Source organism: Cetorhinus maximus, chromosome 12 (genome assembly GCF_964194155.1).
Source record: "Cetorhinus maximus chromosome 12, sCetMax3.hap1.1, whole genome shotgun sequence".
Classification (NCBI taxonomy): domain Eukaryota; kingdom Metazoa; phylum Chordata; class Chondrichthyes; order Lamniformes; family Cetorhinidae; genus Cetorhinus; species Cetorhinus maximus.
Window position 1 is genome coordinate 39933655 of NC_135890.1, and position 16919 is coordinate 39950573.

The following is a 16919-nucleotide window of genomic DNA, read 5'->3' on the forward strand; positions in this document are numbered from 1 at the left end:
CTAGCCTTTGTATATTTTCATGTAATTAGCAAATTTAAGAATGGTTCCATTAATTGCAGTATAGTGGTTATGGTGCTGGGCTAGATAAGACAGCTTGACTTCAAAATTCTGCCATAAGCCGTGACATTAAATTCAGTAAATTTGTAATTTGAGTTAACACTAAAAAAAAATGGACTAAAAGTTGTCCGACTGGTTCATTCGTGCTCTTCAAGGAAGCAAACCTGTTACCACTATCTGGACTGGCTTATACCTGACTACAATACTTTTATTGTCTTGCTCATCTTGTACTGAACCTTCTTAAAAGGACCAGCATTTCCTTATGGCTGGCTAATATAGGCAGCATTGCCAGTGGTTGAAAAGCAAGCTGCCTAAGCTTACCATCGCAGCCATAGGTGTGTGGCTGATAAAGAACATGGAAGGAGAGGAAATATGAGGAAAAAGTACAAACCTGTGGTGGAAGTGAACATATATTCAAGAAAGGAATTAAAATAGTGTAAGATGTAGTATTTTGTCAACCTAATGAAGTGGAGAAAGGTAATAAGAGATGCAGGAGTTCTGGCTATTTTTATCTAATCAATCACATTGCCTATTCCTTCCAACGTTTTTCTTCTTTCTCATGCATTTGTTGTTCGAGTTTGTTCCCCCACTTTGTATATGGGGAAATAGAAAACCTTAGTTGAAACTTCCATCACCTACAATTTCCACTTCCTAATGACTAATATAAGCATGGGTTCATACCAGTGATACGATCCTGAGGTACAAATAATGAAAATAGGAAAAGGGAGTAGCACTCACCAGAACCAATTAACCTTGCACTCATTTGCAATAAGACAACATTAAAAGTTTGATTTTAGATTTTTATTGTACAAGCATAAGATCCTTGACCAAAAAAATGCAGTTTGTAAAAAAAAAAATCAAGTAAATTGACATGCAGACACTATTACTGGACATTTGTATATATATATACTAATGATCATGAAAGAAACTTACAATTTTAATGGTTTTATATTTCAAACAAAGTAGCACATCAGTTTTTTTTCACCCATTACAGTCTGTGGTGGTAGGTTGCGGAGACATCATTTTAAGGAAGGGAAAGAAAGAATAGAATCAGAATAAGTATGTAATAGTAAAGAACTTTTCAGTACAATCTCTTCATTCAGCTCATGTTTACAAGCAGCAGGGAGCCCAAACTGAATTTACTAAATAAAAATTCCATTAAGACTTTGAATTTTTAGAACAATTCTGATGGAAGTAAAATTAATTGATGGGATTTACAAAGATTTTGAAGTCCAACGCACAGATAACAACAGGGAAAGTAACTATATTATCACATTATTGTAATCACTATTCAACAGATTGAACCCAAAACAATTTTCATAGTGCAGTGATGCTTTTTCTATCTGCAATCCTGTATCCATTTCTGGATTATCTGCCAGAGTTTTCAGGATAAAGCCTAGCACAAGAAGCTACTTCAACACATAGACCATTAAACAACTACGTCATCCTGACTAACATCAAATAACCACTCAAGTCCAAGAAAGATTGTCTTTAAGTTACTCATATTGTATGCATCTTCACTGTATGCCTAGGGTTTTCAGGTACCATATGTGCAAGACAATTTGCATTGAAACTCATTTACCTGCCAATTTCCATCAAAGGCTGCTCTTTATTCTGGAGGATAATGGAAATTTAATTGTAAATGGAACTATTAAAAAAGATTATACAAACAGAATGGGAATATTATCTTCTGCCTTATTGCTTTACAGAATGACATTCTTAAACATTCTGGATACAACACAGACAAAGATATGTGGCAAATACTCAAAGTGGAGTATTAAGACTTCGCACTGCTCAAGTAGACATTTGCAAGGTATTGATTGGAAAATGGAAGACGCATCCATCCCAACTAATTGATTCACAGTGGTACCTAGGGTTCTAGTGGATGCTGACTATTGCTTCAATACAGTTCTATGAAACCACTGTGAGAGGGACAAAAAGTATCCTCATCTTTCTTAAATGACAGCAAAGTTCCAAAGCAAGACTGGATCCAAACAATGTGGAGAGAATCAGCATAATCGCAGGAACACCTTGTTGGTCAAAACCTCTTGCACAAAGAATTGGATTGAGCTCATTATATAGCATTGGATTTGAGTATTTGGAACTTGAAGAAGATTGGCATTTCAAATAGCCGATGAGGAAACTCAAGACTTGGGACAAAAGCTGTACGAAAGTGTTACATGGAAATCAGCCATATGAATGCACACGTATTTGTGGGTTCATTGACTGAGTTTCTAGCAGACATCAGAGCAGGAAGAGCCATGTTCCCACCTGCTTTATCATTTAGAATCCCATTTTTGAAACGTAAATGGATTGAAACGTGACAAACAACTTTCATGTTTATGAAAACAGCTATCAACATAATTTCTTATGAACAGGGACTCACTTCATTTTTAGCTTCATTATGTTGTTAAGGAAACAAACAAATATTCTGTTGTTGCAGATGACATCCAAAGGCACAAGGCAAAACCTTTTCCAGGTTACTCTTCCTTCTTATCATGTGTGTCAACAAGACTCTGAAAGGGTACAGTAACAGTTTTCAATAATTTGTCAGTTAACAGCAATAAATACCTAGAAACCTTGTCTTTCAAATTTAACATTAATTATATTTATGGCAACAAGCAGCTAATTGCTTTAGCTGGTCTATAATGCATGGGTTAAATTATTAGAAATGAAGCAATACTACTATCAAGAGTGGCTGGATGTGGGTTCACACTCAACCTCCTTCCTCCTCCTCCTCCAAAGTGATAACCTACATTAGCATTGTCAGTCATGCAGTTGTGGGAAAGCACCATAGTCTGACCGATGCTAGACCACTATCACACAATTCATAGCAGTTGGTTGTTTGCAGGTGTTTGGGAACAAATCAAATAGTAGCACTTTTACATGTGCAAGTGCCAGATAATATGTTGACCCATAATTGCAGAAGAATGTAGAGCTTACAAAACAAAACTTTTGCTACCAATCCACATTGAAAGGGGTTTCGAAAGCAGAATAGGTGGCTGAAGACTGCCAATGGAGGAGGACCGCAGTATATGTCAGTCAGAATACTAAAAGGAATTGAAGAGGGAAGTAGACCGGAGGAGTTAGTTGGATGAGGCTGTGATAGCATAGACGATGAGAAAGTGTAAGACAATTCAAATATGACAAACCAAATGTGGTTGCAAGATAATCCTTTTATTGTGTTTGGCCAAGTCCAAACATAGATAACCTTTAAATAGTAGGCATGAAGAAATAAACACAAGTTTACTACCTCTTTCTTCAGGTTAGAGAAGTACCCTCTGCCAATCCTTTCGAATCTGACCCTCTACAAATTATTAAGGAAAGCTCAAGATCTTTATATGCCACCTCTTCATGTACTGTATCATTACTAAATAATTATGGCATGGCAAGTGTTATTATGAAGATATCCAGAAATGAGATTCTTCCTTCAAAACACCAGATGCCAAATTATTTACTGTCTAGAACAAAGATAAGCACCTGGAGTTCCATTGTCTTACTTCTTACCTCAAGACTGCCTATCTCATTTCACAATATGGCCACAAAAATAAGTCAACAGGCATAAATCACACATCCTGCGCTTTCAGAAACTACACAACAGTCAGTTAAATTGTATCTTGACACATTAAAGCCTAAAGCATCCTGGGAATGAACTTTAAACACTTATGTCATTTCCAGCTACAGTACAAATCCACAAATAATTTAAAGAAAAATCTCAATCATGAGATTAAATCAAATCCTAACCCTACATATATATGTACATGTGGCTAGAGTATCTTACAAAAGTAGCTAGTGTAGGTCAGTAAAGGCAGTAGAAATTTGAGCAGGATTTAGTGTAGGGTAGAAAACATTGGACTGCAATTTGGATAAGTTGTAGTTTCTGGACAGTGTGTTGGGAGGTTAGCAAGAACTTTGGAAAAGTTAATCTAGAAATGAAAGAAGCATAGATAAACGTTTCAGCCACAATGGGATTGCAGTAGGGGCTGAAATGGACAATTTCTAGAAATTGGACAATGGAATAGAGGGAATAATTGAGTATGGCATGTATTAAGGTCCAAGAGAACGAGAGAGATAATGTACTATGGTCACAATCATAGATGACGTCATTCATGGTTCTGGGTAGGGCTGTCTCGATGCTGTGCAATAACTGAATAAATTTGCAACTTTGAAGAAGGAATTTTGAGAGGGATGGGTTTGGAGCTGGGAAGTAATGATTTGTTTGAAATCTTTGGAGAGAAAAGTAAAGTTGGAGATGGGCAGCAGTTACAGAGGACAGTAGTTGAGAGTGGGAAGGACGGTGCTTGAGGAAGAGGAACCATTAACAATGTTAACAAGTTTTTATGTCAGAAGGAGCACTTGAGTGACAAGGGGCTAATCAAGGGAACAGCTGGAAGAAATACTCAGAGAGAACATCAGGGAGCAGGGATCTGGGAAGAGACAGAAGAATGACAGCAACATATAGAATGTTTAGGGAATGGGAAAAAGGTGCTTGGGGCGGTGGGGCTGGGGAAGGGATTGTCACAGCAAAGCAGTCAGAAAACAAACCTAATTATTGACTAGAGTTTGTTGACTATAAACCCTTGACAGCTGTTCACTGTAAAAGATATTCCTCTGCTGTTACCCGTAGTCTGGCAAGGAGCAGAAAAGAATATCTGGTTGAGGAACTAGCTCTGAATCCAAAGGCTAGCAAGTAGTGTCATCACCACCAGTAGGAGGAGAGAAGAAGAGACTAGGATTTAAGAGAGACAACTCAAAATAAAGTGAGAAGTTAATCAGAAGAGTAACAAAAGTTCATCATGTTTTATTTTGTTGGGAACTTAGAATGGCTTTAAGGCTTTATTGTATTACTGTCGTAACTTAAGTGGACAAGTTTTCTTACCTGTAACTTTTCATGCTCCTGCAGAAGACGATCATATTCCCTAGTCAGTCCATCACTTTGTTTTTTGATTGAATTAATTTCAATCTTTGATTTCTCAAGGGCTTTTCCACAAAAAGGAAACAGAAAAAGTTACAATAATTAAAATATAGAATGAAAATTGTCATCTGATTTCTAACTGAAAACTATACAAACTGCACTGTTGTTTAATCTTCTTTAGGAAATTTTCAATAAGCTACACTAAATGTCAAAGATGATGCAACCCCAGCATTCTTCTCTGATGCATTCCATGGAGCTCCTAACAGAGTTGGAGTTGTTTGCATATTGATGAAGTTTACACTTATCTCTTGCAAGCTATTTCTGCATATAGATTCAATAGCCTGGTCATAGCACACACTAATAACTCACTTCTGAAGAGCTATTTTGATTCATTTATTGAACTTGATTTCCCACTTTCTGAATTGAATTAACTTGACTTGAATTGATACTACATAGCTATCTGGTCCTGATGGTATGTGGTGTTTTACCCAAAACACCATTAAGTCGGATATGTGGAACAGATAACATATCACAAGAAATAAAGGCATTGCTGATTTGATTTCCGAATATCTGATAATGAAAGGTTTAAAAATCTGCGAGGTATGTATGAGCTTAGTGACACTTCTCCTTCCCATCTGACATGAGCGCCTAAGGAGATAATGGGCCTGAACTTCCACGGAGTGGCAATCAGAGTTGGATTGCCACTCTACTCCTAGTTTCCTATCTCAAAATCCAGCCTGTCCTTTCTCACCTGACTTTCAGGCTCAAGCCTGGTGAGAAGTGTTTAGGGCAGCATGCTTCTGAGGCCTTCAGTCAAGGTCTCCAAAGTTGGAGATAAGGAAGTCATGTCTCCTTTTTTACAACACTAGCTGCTATAAAGCAGGTGAATTTAAAGGTCAGGCCACCTTCAGAAGCCAGGGAGAAGGCAGGTTTGTACCCAAGGCATTGGGGGGAGGGTCAGTTGGAGGGCAGTCAGTACTATAGTTACCCAGGAGTTAGAAGTGGTTTTAATTCTTATAACGTTTCCTGGGCAACTATTACTATAAGACAGTTTGAACCATCTGAAATTTGCGATTGAATTCATACTTTCGGGTGGTTCCAATTGCAGGGCAATTGCCCAACAGAAGTTTGAACTTCCTGGGTAATTGTCGGGCAATCCTTATCTGGGGTCTTCCAAGGGGTGGGGTGGGGTGGGGGTGGGGGAGGGGCAGCCCACAGTTACGACACCCAGGAGCCCGGAAGTTACGGGTATCATGAAAGTAACATATCTTTTCATTATATTATTGTGGTTTATTGGTCTGAGTGTCGATAGTTCTGTCTGTGTGATTCAATTGAATTAGAGTCTGATAGATGGAAATTATCAAAAGAAGTTGGGGTAAAAGGCATTAGAAATGCTAATGAGAATCATGGATGAGGTCTTAGCATGTAGGGTGTGAAGGAAATTTGCATTTTTAGATAAATGAAGAGTTGTTTAGGTTTCAAAGGGATGATAGGATGTTTACAACTAACAAGATAAGCAAAGCCAAGCAGTGTGTTTATTTTTCCCAAAGGTATTGACCATATTGGCAACATGAAAAATTTTTATATTATGTGAAAAGTAAATTTCCAAAGACATACAAGACAATGGAATTTACAGATTAAAGAAAGAGAAACATATATAAAGAGAATGGAAGGCTATATTGTAGGGCTAGGTAAGATCTAAGAAGACCGTGTAAAACAGCCTTGGGGAAGCCTCCTGCCACTCTAGTAGAAGACGCTGTGTCCAGTAACCAAAGATGGCAGAAAGCCTTTGGAGTTCCACAGTCGATTGGGTGATGTGGTAAACTTGCTGGCTTGCTATCTAACTTTAAAATCTATTTTGAACTGTTGCCTTAAAGAGGGTATGTAGTTGGGAATCAGGCTAATTTGGAATTTTAGGATTTGTTATAGCATTAAGTAACGGTAATCTTATGTACGTGCTTGAAATCTTTTCTTTTGTTAATAAATGTTTTAATTTAGTTTTTAAAATCTCTAAAGGTGTTAGTGGACTCATTAGTTCTGAATTCAGTGCACAAATCTTCTCGTAATAAGTACAAATTGCCAAACCATTGTGATAGCGTGGCCAAGTTTCCCTTGTGGATTTGATCAGCCTGGCACACATCACCTGGCATGTCAGAACACGGGCCAATAATGCTTGTGCTTCCAGGAAAAAAACTGGCAAGCTACATTTCTCAAAAACCTTATGGTGACAAGTTGACAAAGCTGTTCATAAAGCATACAGAGATCCTCTATTTTATAAATAGAGACACATAGTACAAAAGCATCAAAGTTATATTAAACCTTTATATGTCAGTGGTTATGCCTCAATTCCAGCCTTGTGTCCAATTCTGGGCATCACACTTTATGATGACAGACTTCCGCTGTGCAGAGAGGCTACATAAGCTGGGATTCTTCTCCTTAGATCAGAGAAGGTTACAAGGACAGTTAACAGAGATTTTCAAAATTTTAGGGAGTAAATAAAGATAATCTATATCCACTGATCAGTAAACAAAGGACACCAATTTTAAAGTTATCATCAAAAAAGGGAGTTTTTTTTAAGGCAGTGAGTTATGCTGATCTGGAATGCAGCGCCTAAAATAAGTGGTGGAAGCAGCACTAAAAGCTTTCAAACAGGATATATGCTTGAAAAGGAAAATTTGCAAGGTCGTGGATGAAGAGCAGGGGAGTGGAATTAATTGGATAACACTTTCAAAAAGCCAACACAGATAGAATGACCTGAAATAAAAGCAAAATACTGTGGATGCTTGAAATCGGAAAAAAAATGGAGCCCAGTTTCAGAGTCATATTGGAGATATTGGACTGGTTACTAACAAGAACAAAATAACTGATAATATTTGACCTTCTGAAGGATAAAATGCTGTTATCTTGAGAAAATCATTGTATCTATGCAACACAAACAAGATCATACGTAGCTCACAATTTTTGCTCACACCTTCAAACAAGTAGTAACTACTTGTTACTTGAATTGTTGATCCCTAAACAGATGCCTGTAGCCAATTCAAAACTTTACCCAAACTCCTTTTTAAAAAAAACATAAACCAGTCCTTTTACTCTACACAATTAGTATTTAAACTAGTATATTTTGAGGTTTCATCTAAGCCCTTATAAATGCACATTTTATCTATAGCATTCCCTACTCCGATACAAAGGTCTGCATTTGAAGCTTTGCTAGAACAGTTTAAAACAAAGCAGTCCAAATTTAGAAGAAAAATGTATTGAACTCAAGATTTTAATTATCTCCTACTGCTATTGGCCAGAGAACAGTAAAAGTCAGAATAACACAAGTATTTTCAATTTTTCAAGGAATTGGCAGGTGAACAATTGGCCAGCCAATAAAACTTGCAAAGTTGCAACAAAATACTTTTTCCAAGGGTTTCTTTTATGGTTCAGTGAGTATATTCAAGATAAACGATATAAACCAGGAAGATCTCAGATTTGATTTCCAGACTGTGTTGAATTAACCGGTCTCAGCCTGGGATGGCAATAGGGCACCATAATTGGTTTCAGTGCCACTCAGGAAGCTGGATTAATCAAAGAAAACTGTCTGAATTCCCAGTCAGACACTCAGGTTGAATGAAACTTGGATAAACAAAATGCGACAGAGCAAGTTATATATTTTTATAATAGTCTTACAAATTCCATGGTCTGTCTTCATTATTCCTTTGATTAGTGTCACCAGTATCCTGTGAATGGGCATTCCTCACAAACAGGAATCTGCTTTCACTACCTAATATCTAGCTGTACGAGAGTGTAGCCGATGAAAATGGCGTGTAACAATAAGTTTCCCCTTGCTGTGTGAACTGGATATCACAATCCTCCAATTTTCTGAAAGGCAGACTGATCAACACTTCAGCTGAGGCAAGACCAAATACGCTGCTTTATTTTACAAGCAGAAGTCAATGTACTGAATGACAGACACAGCTAAACATACCCAATACAACTTTACTTCAGTCCTTCTTTTAAATAATAAATGTACACCAAGCAGGTTGAAAAATCACTATGGATTCTGACCAGCTATCTAAGCTTAGGCCAGTTTTCATATTAAAATAAACTGCTTCCTCCCTGCATTGATTTGCAGCCTTGATTAGAACTGTGCCTGAACATCTATTTCCCTCTGCTATGTTCACAGGAAATGGAAGAGAGCAGCTCAATCTCCAAACTCTCCCCTCTCCTATGGTTGGTCAGTAAAGCTGTCAACTATATCCTATGCTCATTGTGTGACTGTGACTTGTCCTTCTCGACCTATCAGCGACTTTTAACACAATCCTCCTCCAACACCTCTCTTTTTGCATCCAGCTAAGTGGGACTGTACTTGTCAGGCTCCATTCGTATCTCTCCAGTTGTAACTAAAGAATTATCTGCAATGGTTTCTCTTTCCATTCCCATATAATTACTTTTGGTGTCCTCCAAGGATCTCTCCTTGGCCCCTTCCAATTCTCATCTACATGGTGCCCCTTCGCGACAACATTCGAAACATAACACCAAGTTTGACATGTATGCTGATGACACTGCCTCTCTTGATCCCTCAACTGTCTCCAAATTTCCAGACTGCTTGATGGACATCTGCTACTCTTTGAGCAAAAACTTCCTCCAACTAAATAGTAGGAAGACCAAAACCACTGTCTTTAGTTCCTGCCACAAACTCTGTTCCTGAGTCACCAACACCAGCAGAAATCTCAGAGGGTTAAGGTACTGGAGGAGATTACAGAGATAGGGAGGGTTTATGCCATCGAGGGATTTGAAAGTAAGGATGAGAATTTTAAAATCGAGGCATTGCGTAACCAGAAGGTCAGTGAACGCAGGGGTTATGGGGGAATGGGACTTGGCTAAATGAGACTCTCCATATTCTTGATGTCGTATTTGATCCAGAGTTGAGGGAACATACATCAGACCATATCTGCACCATCACAGACCACTTATTTCCATTTTATGACTCCATTCCTGTCTCAGCTCATCTGCTGCTGAAACCCTTATCATGCCTTTGTTATTTGACTATTTCATTGTTCTCCTGGCCAGCCTCCCATACTCTGTCCTCTATAAATTTCAGTTCATCCAAAACTCTGCTGCTTTTATCCTAACATACATTAAGTCCCATTCACCCATCACCCCAGTGTTCACTAACTTCCCGTATAATTAAAATGCCTTGATTTTAAAATTCTCATCCTTGCTTTCAAATCCCCCACTGCCTCAACCTTCCCTATCTCTGCAATCTCCTCCAGCTGTATAACCCTCAGAGATTTTGGCACTTCTCAATTCTGGCCTCTTGGGCATCCTGGATTTTAAATGCTCCACCATTGGCAGACAAGGCCCTAAGCTTTGGAATTCCCTCCTTACACTTCTCCATTTCTCTACTTTTCTTTCCTCCTTTACGACGTTCCTTAAAACCTACTTTGGCTAATAAGCTTTTGTTCATCAGTCCTAATGTCTCCTTAAGTGCTTGGTGTCAAATTTTGTTTGATCACTCTCCTGTAAAGTGTCTTGGGGCATTTTACTAAGTTAAAGGCACTGTGTAAATGCAAGTTTGTTTAACTATGAAAATTAGTTTAAAAACTCAAAATACATTGTATTATTTACTTTACAACAATTTTTACAAGACCTACCTTCTGTGGTCTTTTTCAGTTCAGCCTTTAATCTCTCTATTTCTTTAATCAGCTGCTCATTTTCCTCTTCCAGTTTCTTATTTCCATCATCTTTACCTCTATGTAAAGCCTATTGATATAAAAACAGATTAAGTAAAAAAGCTTTAGTGAAATGTGAAGTGTAATAAAAAATATTTTGCAGTATATATCTTTTTTATCTTGCAAGAAAACAATTATAGATTAATGGTGATGTGGTTCACTCTAGGTCTTGGATTCAATCTGGCAGTTGAGACTATCTGCAATGCAGAATGTGTCAGGGAACTGCAGGATGTCAAATCTAATAGCTGATTAGTCTGAAGTGAAAAATGGACGCACACCCCAACTTGTGTGACTGAACTAAGAATGGCAGGTTTGTCCCTGGCCTATGTTGTTATCAGTTCTGAGAAAGGGTAGTAATTTTAGTCTCAATGCTCCTGGAAGCCAGGATTAAATTTCCTTGCTGGAGTGTGTTTACTTTGGGGGATGGATGGGATCAGGTTTTCAACTGTAGTACTTCCCCAACAGAGGTTCCTGCATACTTAGTTCACTGAATTGGCTCACACACAAAGTTGTCACTTGGACAATATACAGGATGCTGCTGGCAGTTGTGGAACCGTGCTCAATTTGGTACTTTCCAAATTGGAGAATGGAGAAATAAACAGGAAGAAAATGCAGCTGAATGATATTATTCTCAATTCAATGTAGCTGTTAGTTTTAAAGGACATTGAGGCCATTCAGTCCCGTGAGTCTGTTCCACGATTCAATTAGATCACTGACCTGTATCGTAACTAAGTCTACCTGTCTTCAGAATCACACAGTTCAGAAGAGACCCTTCGGCCCATCGAGTCTGCACCGACACGTGAAAAACATCTGACCTACCTACCTAATCCCATTTACCAGCACTTGGCCCATAGCCTTGAATGTTATGATGTGCCAACGACCCATCCTGGTACTTTTTAAAGGATGTGAGGCAACCCGCGACCACGACCCTCCCAGGCAGCGCATTCCAGACCCTCACCACCCTCTGGGTAAAAATGTTTTTCCTCACATCCCCCCTAAACCTCCTGCCCCTCACCTTGAACTTATGTACCCTTGTGACTGACCTTTCAACTGAGGGGTCAGCTGCTCCCTAGCCACCCTGTCCATGCCTCTCATAATCTTGTACACCTCGATCAGGTCGCCCCTCAGTCTTCTCTGCTCCAACAAAAACAACCCAAGTCTATCCAACCTCTCTTCATAACTTAAATGTTTCATCCCAGGCAACATCCTGGTGAATCTCCTCTGCACCCCCTCCAGTGCAATCACATCCTTCCTATAATGTGGCGACCAGAACTGCACACAGTACTCCAGCTGTGGCCTCACCAAGGTTCTATACAACTCCAACATGACCTCCCTACTTTTGCAATATATGCCTCAATTGATAAAGGCAAGTGTCCCATATGCCTTTTTCACCACTCCACTAATATGCCCCTCCGCCTTCAGAGATCTATGGACACACATGCCAAAGTCCCTTTGTTCCTCAGAACTTCCTGTCATGCCGTTCATTGAATACTTCCTTGTCAAATTACTCCTTCCAAAGTGTATCACCTCACACTTTTCAGGGTTAAATTCCATCTGCCACTCATCAGCCCGTTTGACCATCCCGTCTATATCTTCCTGGAGCCCAAGACAATCAACCTCACTGTTAACCACCCAGCCAATCTTTGTGTCATCTGCAAACTTACTAATCCTACCCCCGACATAGTCATCTATGTCATTTATATAAATGACAAATAATAGGGGACCCAGCACAGATCCTTGACTTCCAGTCGCTAAAGCATCCTTCTGTTATCACCCTCTGTCTCCTATAACTAAGCCAATTTTGAATCCACCTTATCAAATTACCCTGTATCCCATGTGCATTTGCCTTCTTTATAAGTCTCCCATGTGGGACCTTGTCAATGGCTTTACTGAAATCCATATAAACTACATCAACTGCACTACCCTCATCTACACACCTGGTCACCTCCTCAAAAAATTCAATCAAATTTGTTAGGCATGACCTCCCTCTGACAAAGCCATGCTGACTATCCCTGATCAAACCTTGCCTCTCCAAGTGGAGATAGATTCTCTCCTTCAGAATTTTCTCCAATAGTTTCCCTACCACTGACGTGAGACTCACTGGCCTGTAGTTCCCAGGCTTATCTCTACAACCCTTCTTAAATAGCGGAACCACATTAGCTGTTCTCCAGTCCTCTGGCACCTCCCCTGTGGCCAGAGAGAAATTAAAAATTTGGGTCAGAGCCCCTGTGATCTCCTCCCTTGCCTCCCTCAGCAGTCTGGGACACAAATCATCCGGACCTGGAGATTTGTCCACTTTTAAGCCTGCCAACACCTCCAATACCTTGTCACTCCCTATATCAATTTGCTTAAGAACCTCGCAGTCTCTCTCCCCGAGTTCAATACCTTCATCCTCAATCTCTTGGGTGAAGACGGATGTGGAGTGTTCATTCAACATTCTACCAATGTCCCTGGCTCCATCCATAGACTGCCCTCTTGATCCCTAATGGGCCCTACTCTTTCCCTGGTTATCCTCTTCCCATAGATATACTTATAGAATATCTTGGGATTTTCCCTACTTTTACCAGCCAGAGCTTTCTCATATCCCCTCTTTGCTCTCCTAATTGCATTCTTAAGCTCCACCCTGCATTTTCTGTACTCCACTAATGCCTCCACTGATTTGCTTCCCTTGTACCTGCTAAAAGCCTCTCTTTTCCTTCTCATCGTAACCTGAATATCTCTGGTCATCCATGGTTCTCTAGGCTTGTTACTCCTTCCTATCACCCTAGAGGGAAAATGTTGAGCCTGTACCCGCCCCTTTTCCTTTTTGAACGCTCCCCACTGCTCCTCTGTATATTTCCCCACAAGTAGCTGTTCCCAGTCTACCTTGGCCAGATACTGCCTTATTTTACTAAAATCCACTCTCCCCCAATCCAAAACATTTTTTTTGCAACTTGTCTATTTCTTTGTCCATAATAAACTTAACTGTACCATGTTGTGGTCGTTAACACTAAAATGCTCCCCCACCACCAACTCAGCCACCTGTCTGGCTTCATTCCCCAGATTTAGATCCAGCACTACACTGTCCCTTGTTGGACCCTCTACATATTGACCTAAAAAGTTCTCCTGTACACATTTCAAGAAATCCACTTCATCCAAGCCCTTAACACTATGTCTATCCTAATTAATGTTGGGAAAGTTGAAATCACCTAATATAATTACTCTATTGTTATTGTTTTTACACACCTCCACAAATTGTGCACATATTTGCTCCTCAATTTCCCGCTGACTATCTGGGGGTCTATAATAAACACCTCACAATGTGGCTGCCCCTTTTTTATTCCTAAGCTCTACCCACAAAGCTTGGTTTTGCAACTTTTTATATCCTTGCCGAATAAAAGGATGTCAATCTCAGTTTTGATATTTCCAATTGACCTAGCCTCTATAGCATTTTGAGAGTTCCAAATTTCCACTATACTTTGTGTGAAGAAAGATTTCCTGATATCACTCCTGAGTTGCCGTGCTCTAATTTTACAGTTATGCCCCCTTTTCTGGATTCTCCTACCAGGGGAAATATCTATCTATCCACCCAAATCTTTTATCCATCTTGAGCAACACAAATAAATCATACTTTCATTTTCTACCTTCAAGGGAATACAGGCCAAGTCTATGCAACTTGTCCTCATACTGTAACCCTTTAAACTACAATATCATTGTGGTGTATATGTACTACACCAACTCCAATATCCTTCTTGAAGTATGGTGTCCAGAACTGAACACAATACTCCAGGTTGGTCTATCTAGAGCCCTGTACAGATGCAGCATAATTTCTACCCCAGTGTATTCCAGCCCGCTTGAGATAATTTTCAACATTCCATCACTCAAAGTATTTTTAGTACCTGCCCACTAGTTTTTAGGCTATTTCTGCAGAAAGACCTCTAGATTTCACTGATCCTAGCTTCTCACCACTTACAAAATACTCTGATCTATCTTTCTTAGATCCAAAGTGTACGACTTCACACTTCTACACATTGAAGTCTATCTGTCCCACTCACTTAATCTAGCAATATCTCATTGCAACTTTCTCATCCTGTCTGTACTATTTGGTGCTACACTTAACTATACCCAATCTCTGTCAAAGCAACTCAACAGTAAAAATAAAAAAAATAATTTGGAGAGCAAACGTTAAGCGAGATTTAAGATTCTCGCTTAAGATATTCTTCACAAACAAAGAATACCTGTGAATTCAATGAGAGTGTCTTACAGCAGTATTGGGAACTAACCTTCAATCCATCTCGGATAGCTCAATGCTGCATATTTGGAAGCTTTTTCAATATATGGATATCTGAATAGCCACGGGAGAAAGAGGCCCACCACAGCTGATCTCAGCAAAGTTTGAGAACTCAGGATGCAGGGCTAAGCCAGCACAAGCGCTTAACTGGTGAGCTGGGGGGTCAGGTGGGTGTGTGTGGGGCTGGGCAATAAAAACTGAAAGAAGTTTGTAAGTGGGCCACTTACTTTTTGGTTCTTTTGGGAAAAATTCTGATCACAGTCAGAGAGGCTGGTGCGCCTGATCAGGAATGTAAGAGGTGGAAAACTCCACCCAACTGCAAGGCAGTGATTTTTAAATGGGAGATGGGCATGGTACACACATGCCCCAAAGTTGGTTGCACACCCAATGATCCAGGGTTGCCAATCTTCATTTACATAAATGTTCCCAGAGTCCCACCAGATATCTGACCAGATGCACTACCTGGTACATCCTGCGGGAATTTCCCCGGCAATTAGTGAAGATAGGGGCCGTAGGGGTAGTCAGGCTCCAAAAAAATTTGCAGCTATTCTGGTATACCCCCATCAGAGCCTGCCAGAAGGTTTGCAAATTTTCAGCATTTAACTTTTAAATGAAGACAGATACAGATCACAATTTGCTGGTTTATGATTCTGTCATATTGCTATAAGTTCACAAACTGTTGCAAGGCCACTTCTCATAATGAGATGGGTCAATGCCTTTTAACATCAAAGCAGACCTAGTCCACCACACAAGTGGGAGAGGCGAGGAAAAATTCAAGGTTAGGTGAGGGCAAAGAAAAGAATAATTTTAGTGAAAAAATGTGTCACAAATAACCAGGCCACACTTCACAGATGAGAATTCCTAAAGAACATCTGAGAGTCAGGAACACAATTCTTCCATTGTAGGAAAGTACATGCTTTCAGAAGTTGTCGATGTGAAATAGTGATTTGTTTATTTTTTGAACCCCAATTATCATCTTTTCAGACCCTACTAATGTCATTATTTTTCATTCAGTTGCAAAAGCCAGATGATTTTGTCAGAAACATTTGTCCAGGGCTATTATCAAAGGTTTGGTCAACAGCAATCGTGTTTCTGTGGGGTATGAGGACTCTTTTCTTTCACAATTTGTTCTTTCCCCTTTTTCTTTCTTCCCCCTTGCTCAATAGAGCAAACACTGGGCATCAATGGAGCCATTCAACATTTCAAACTAAGAATTTGCAAATCTGGATCAATTAATGCAGGCAAGAATTCGCATTTGTGGGTTTGCAATGCAATGATATTAACTTCACAGTTACTAAACAGTTTATAAATACCAGATGCAAGCTGTATTTTGAATGCCTTTCAAGTGCATGAAATAAACATTAAGTCATTAAAAAGTAAAGACATTACAGTAGATCTTAACAAGGCATTACCTTTTTCAGTTCTTCATTTTCCTCCATGTATCTTTTGGCTGCATCATTGGTATTATCTGTTTGAACTTTAAGTGCCTGATTTTCTCCCATTGCAGTCGCCAGTTCTGAGATAAGAGTGATCATACGTCTAAGAACACTGCAAAAAAAAATCTACAAATAGTATGCCATTGTAAGAAAATGTCATAACATACATACTGTAGAAAGGTTTCACAGTTCAATGAAAAAAACATCGTTTAAGGCAAGAGCATAGGAAGTAGGATCTAGGTAATGAGAGAAGCACCAATGGGGAAACGGCATTCTAACAAAAGAGAGATCAAGCACATGTGTGTATCAGTTTACATCTGTATCCTGTGGATTAGCTCAATAGCTGGAAGTAAGTTCCTGTATATAGAACCAATCGAATGTTGTAATTTAGAGGGAAGAGAAGGAAAGTGGTGATGAAAATATTTTTTGTGTTTTAATTCTTCCAAATTCAGCATCAGTTTTAAATAAATCATTCAAGTTTTCTAAAGACAAGCTTTTGGTTTCTTAAACTACATGAAACTCTT

General features: G+C 39.3%; 1 protein-coding gene across 1 annotated transcript in view; it reads right to left on the minus strand.

The window, feature by feature from the left end:
• Positions 1 to 843: 843 nt before the first annotated feature.
• Positions 844 to 16919, minus strand: part of bcap29 (B cell receptor associated protein 29) — a 44401-nt gene continuing 28325 nt past the window's right edge. Inside the window, exons 5-8 of the mRNA XM_078553412.1 lie at positions 16372 to 16507; positions 10612 to 10720; positions 4937 to 5037; positions 844 to 2573 (exon numbers count right to left, since the gene is read on the minus strand). Of these exons, the coding sequence (XP_078409538.1) occupies positions 2538 to 2573; positions 4937 to 5037; positions 10612 to 10720; positions 16372 to 16507 (382 nt within the window). The 3' untranslated portion in view covers positions 844 to 2537. The remainder of the gene's footprint in view (positions 2574 to 4936; positions 5038 to 10611; positions 10721 to 16371; positions 16508 to 16919) is intronic.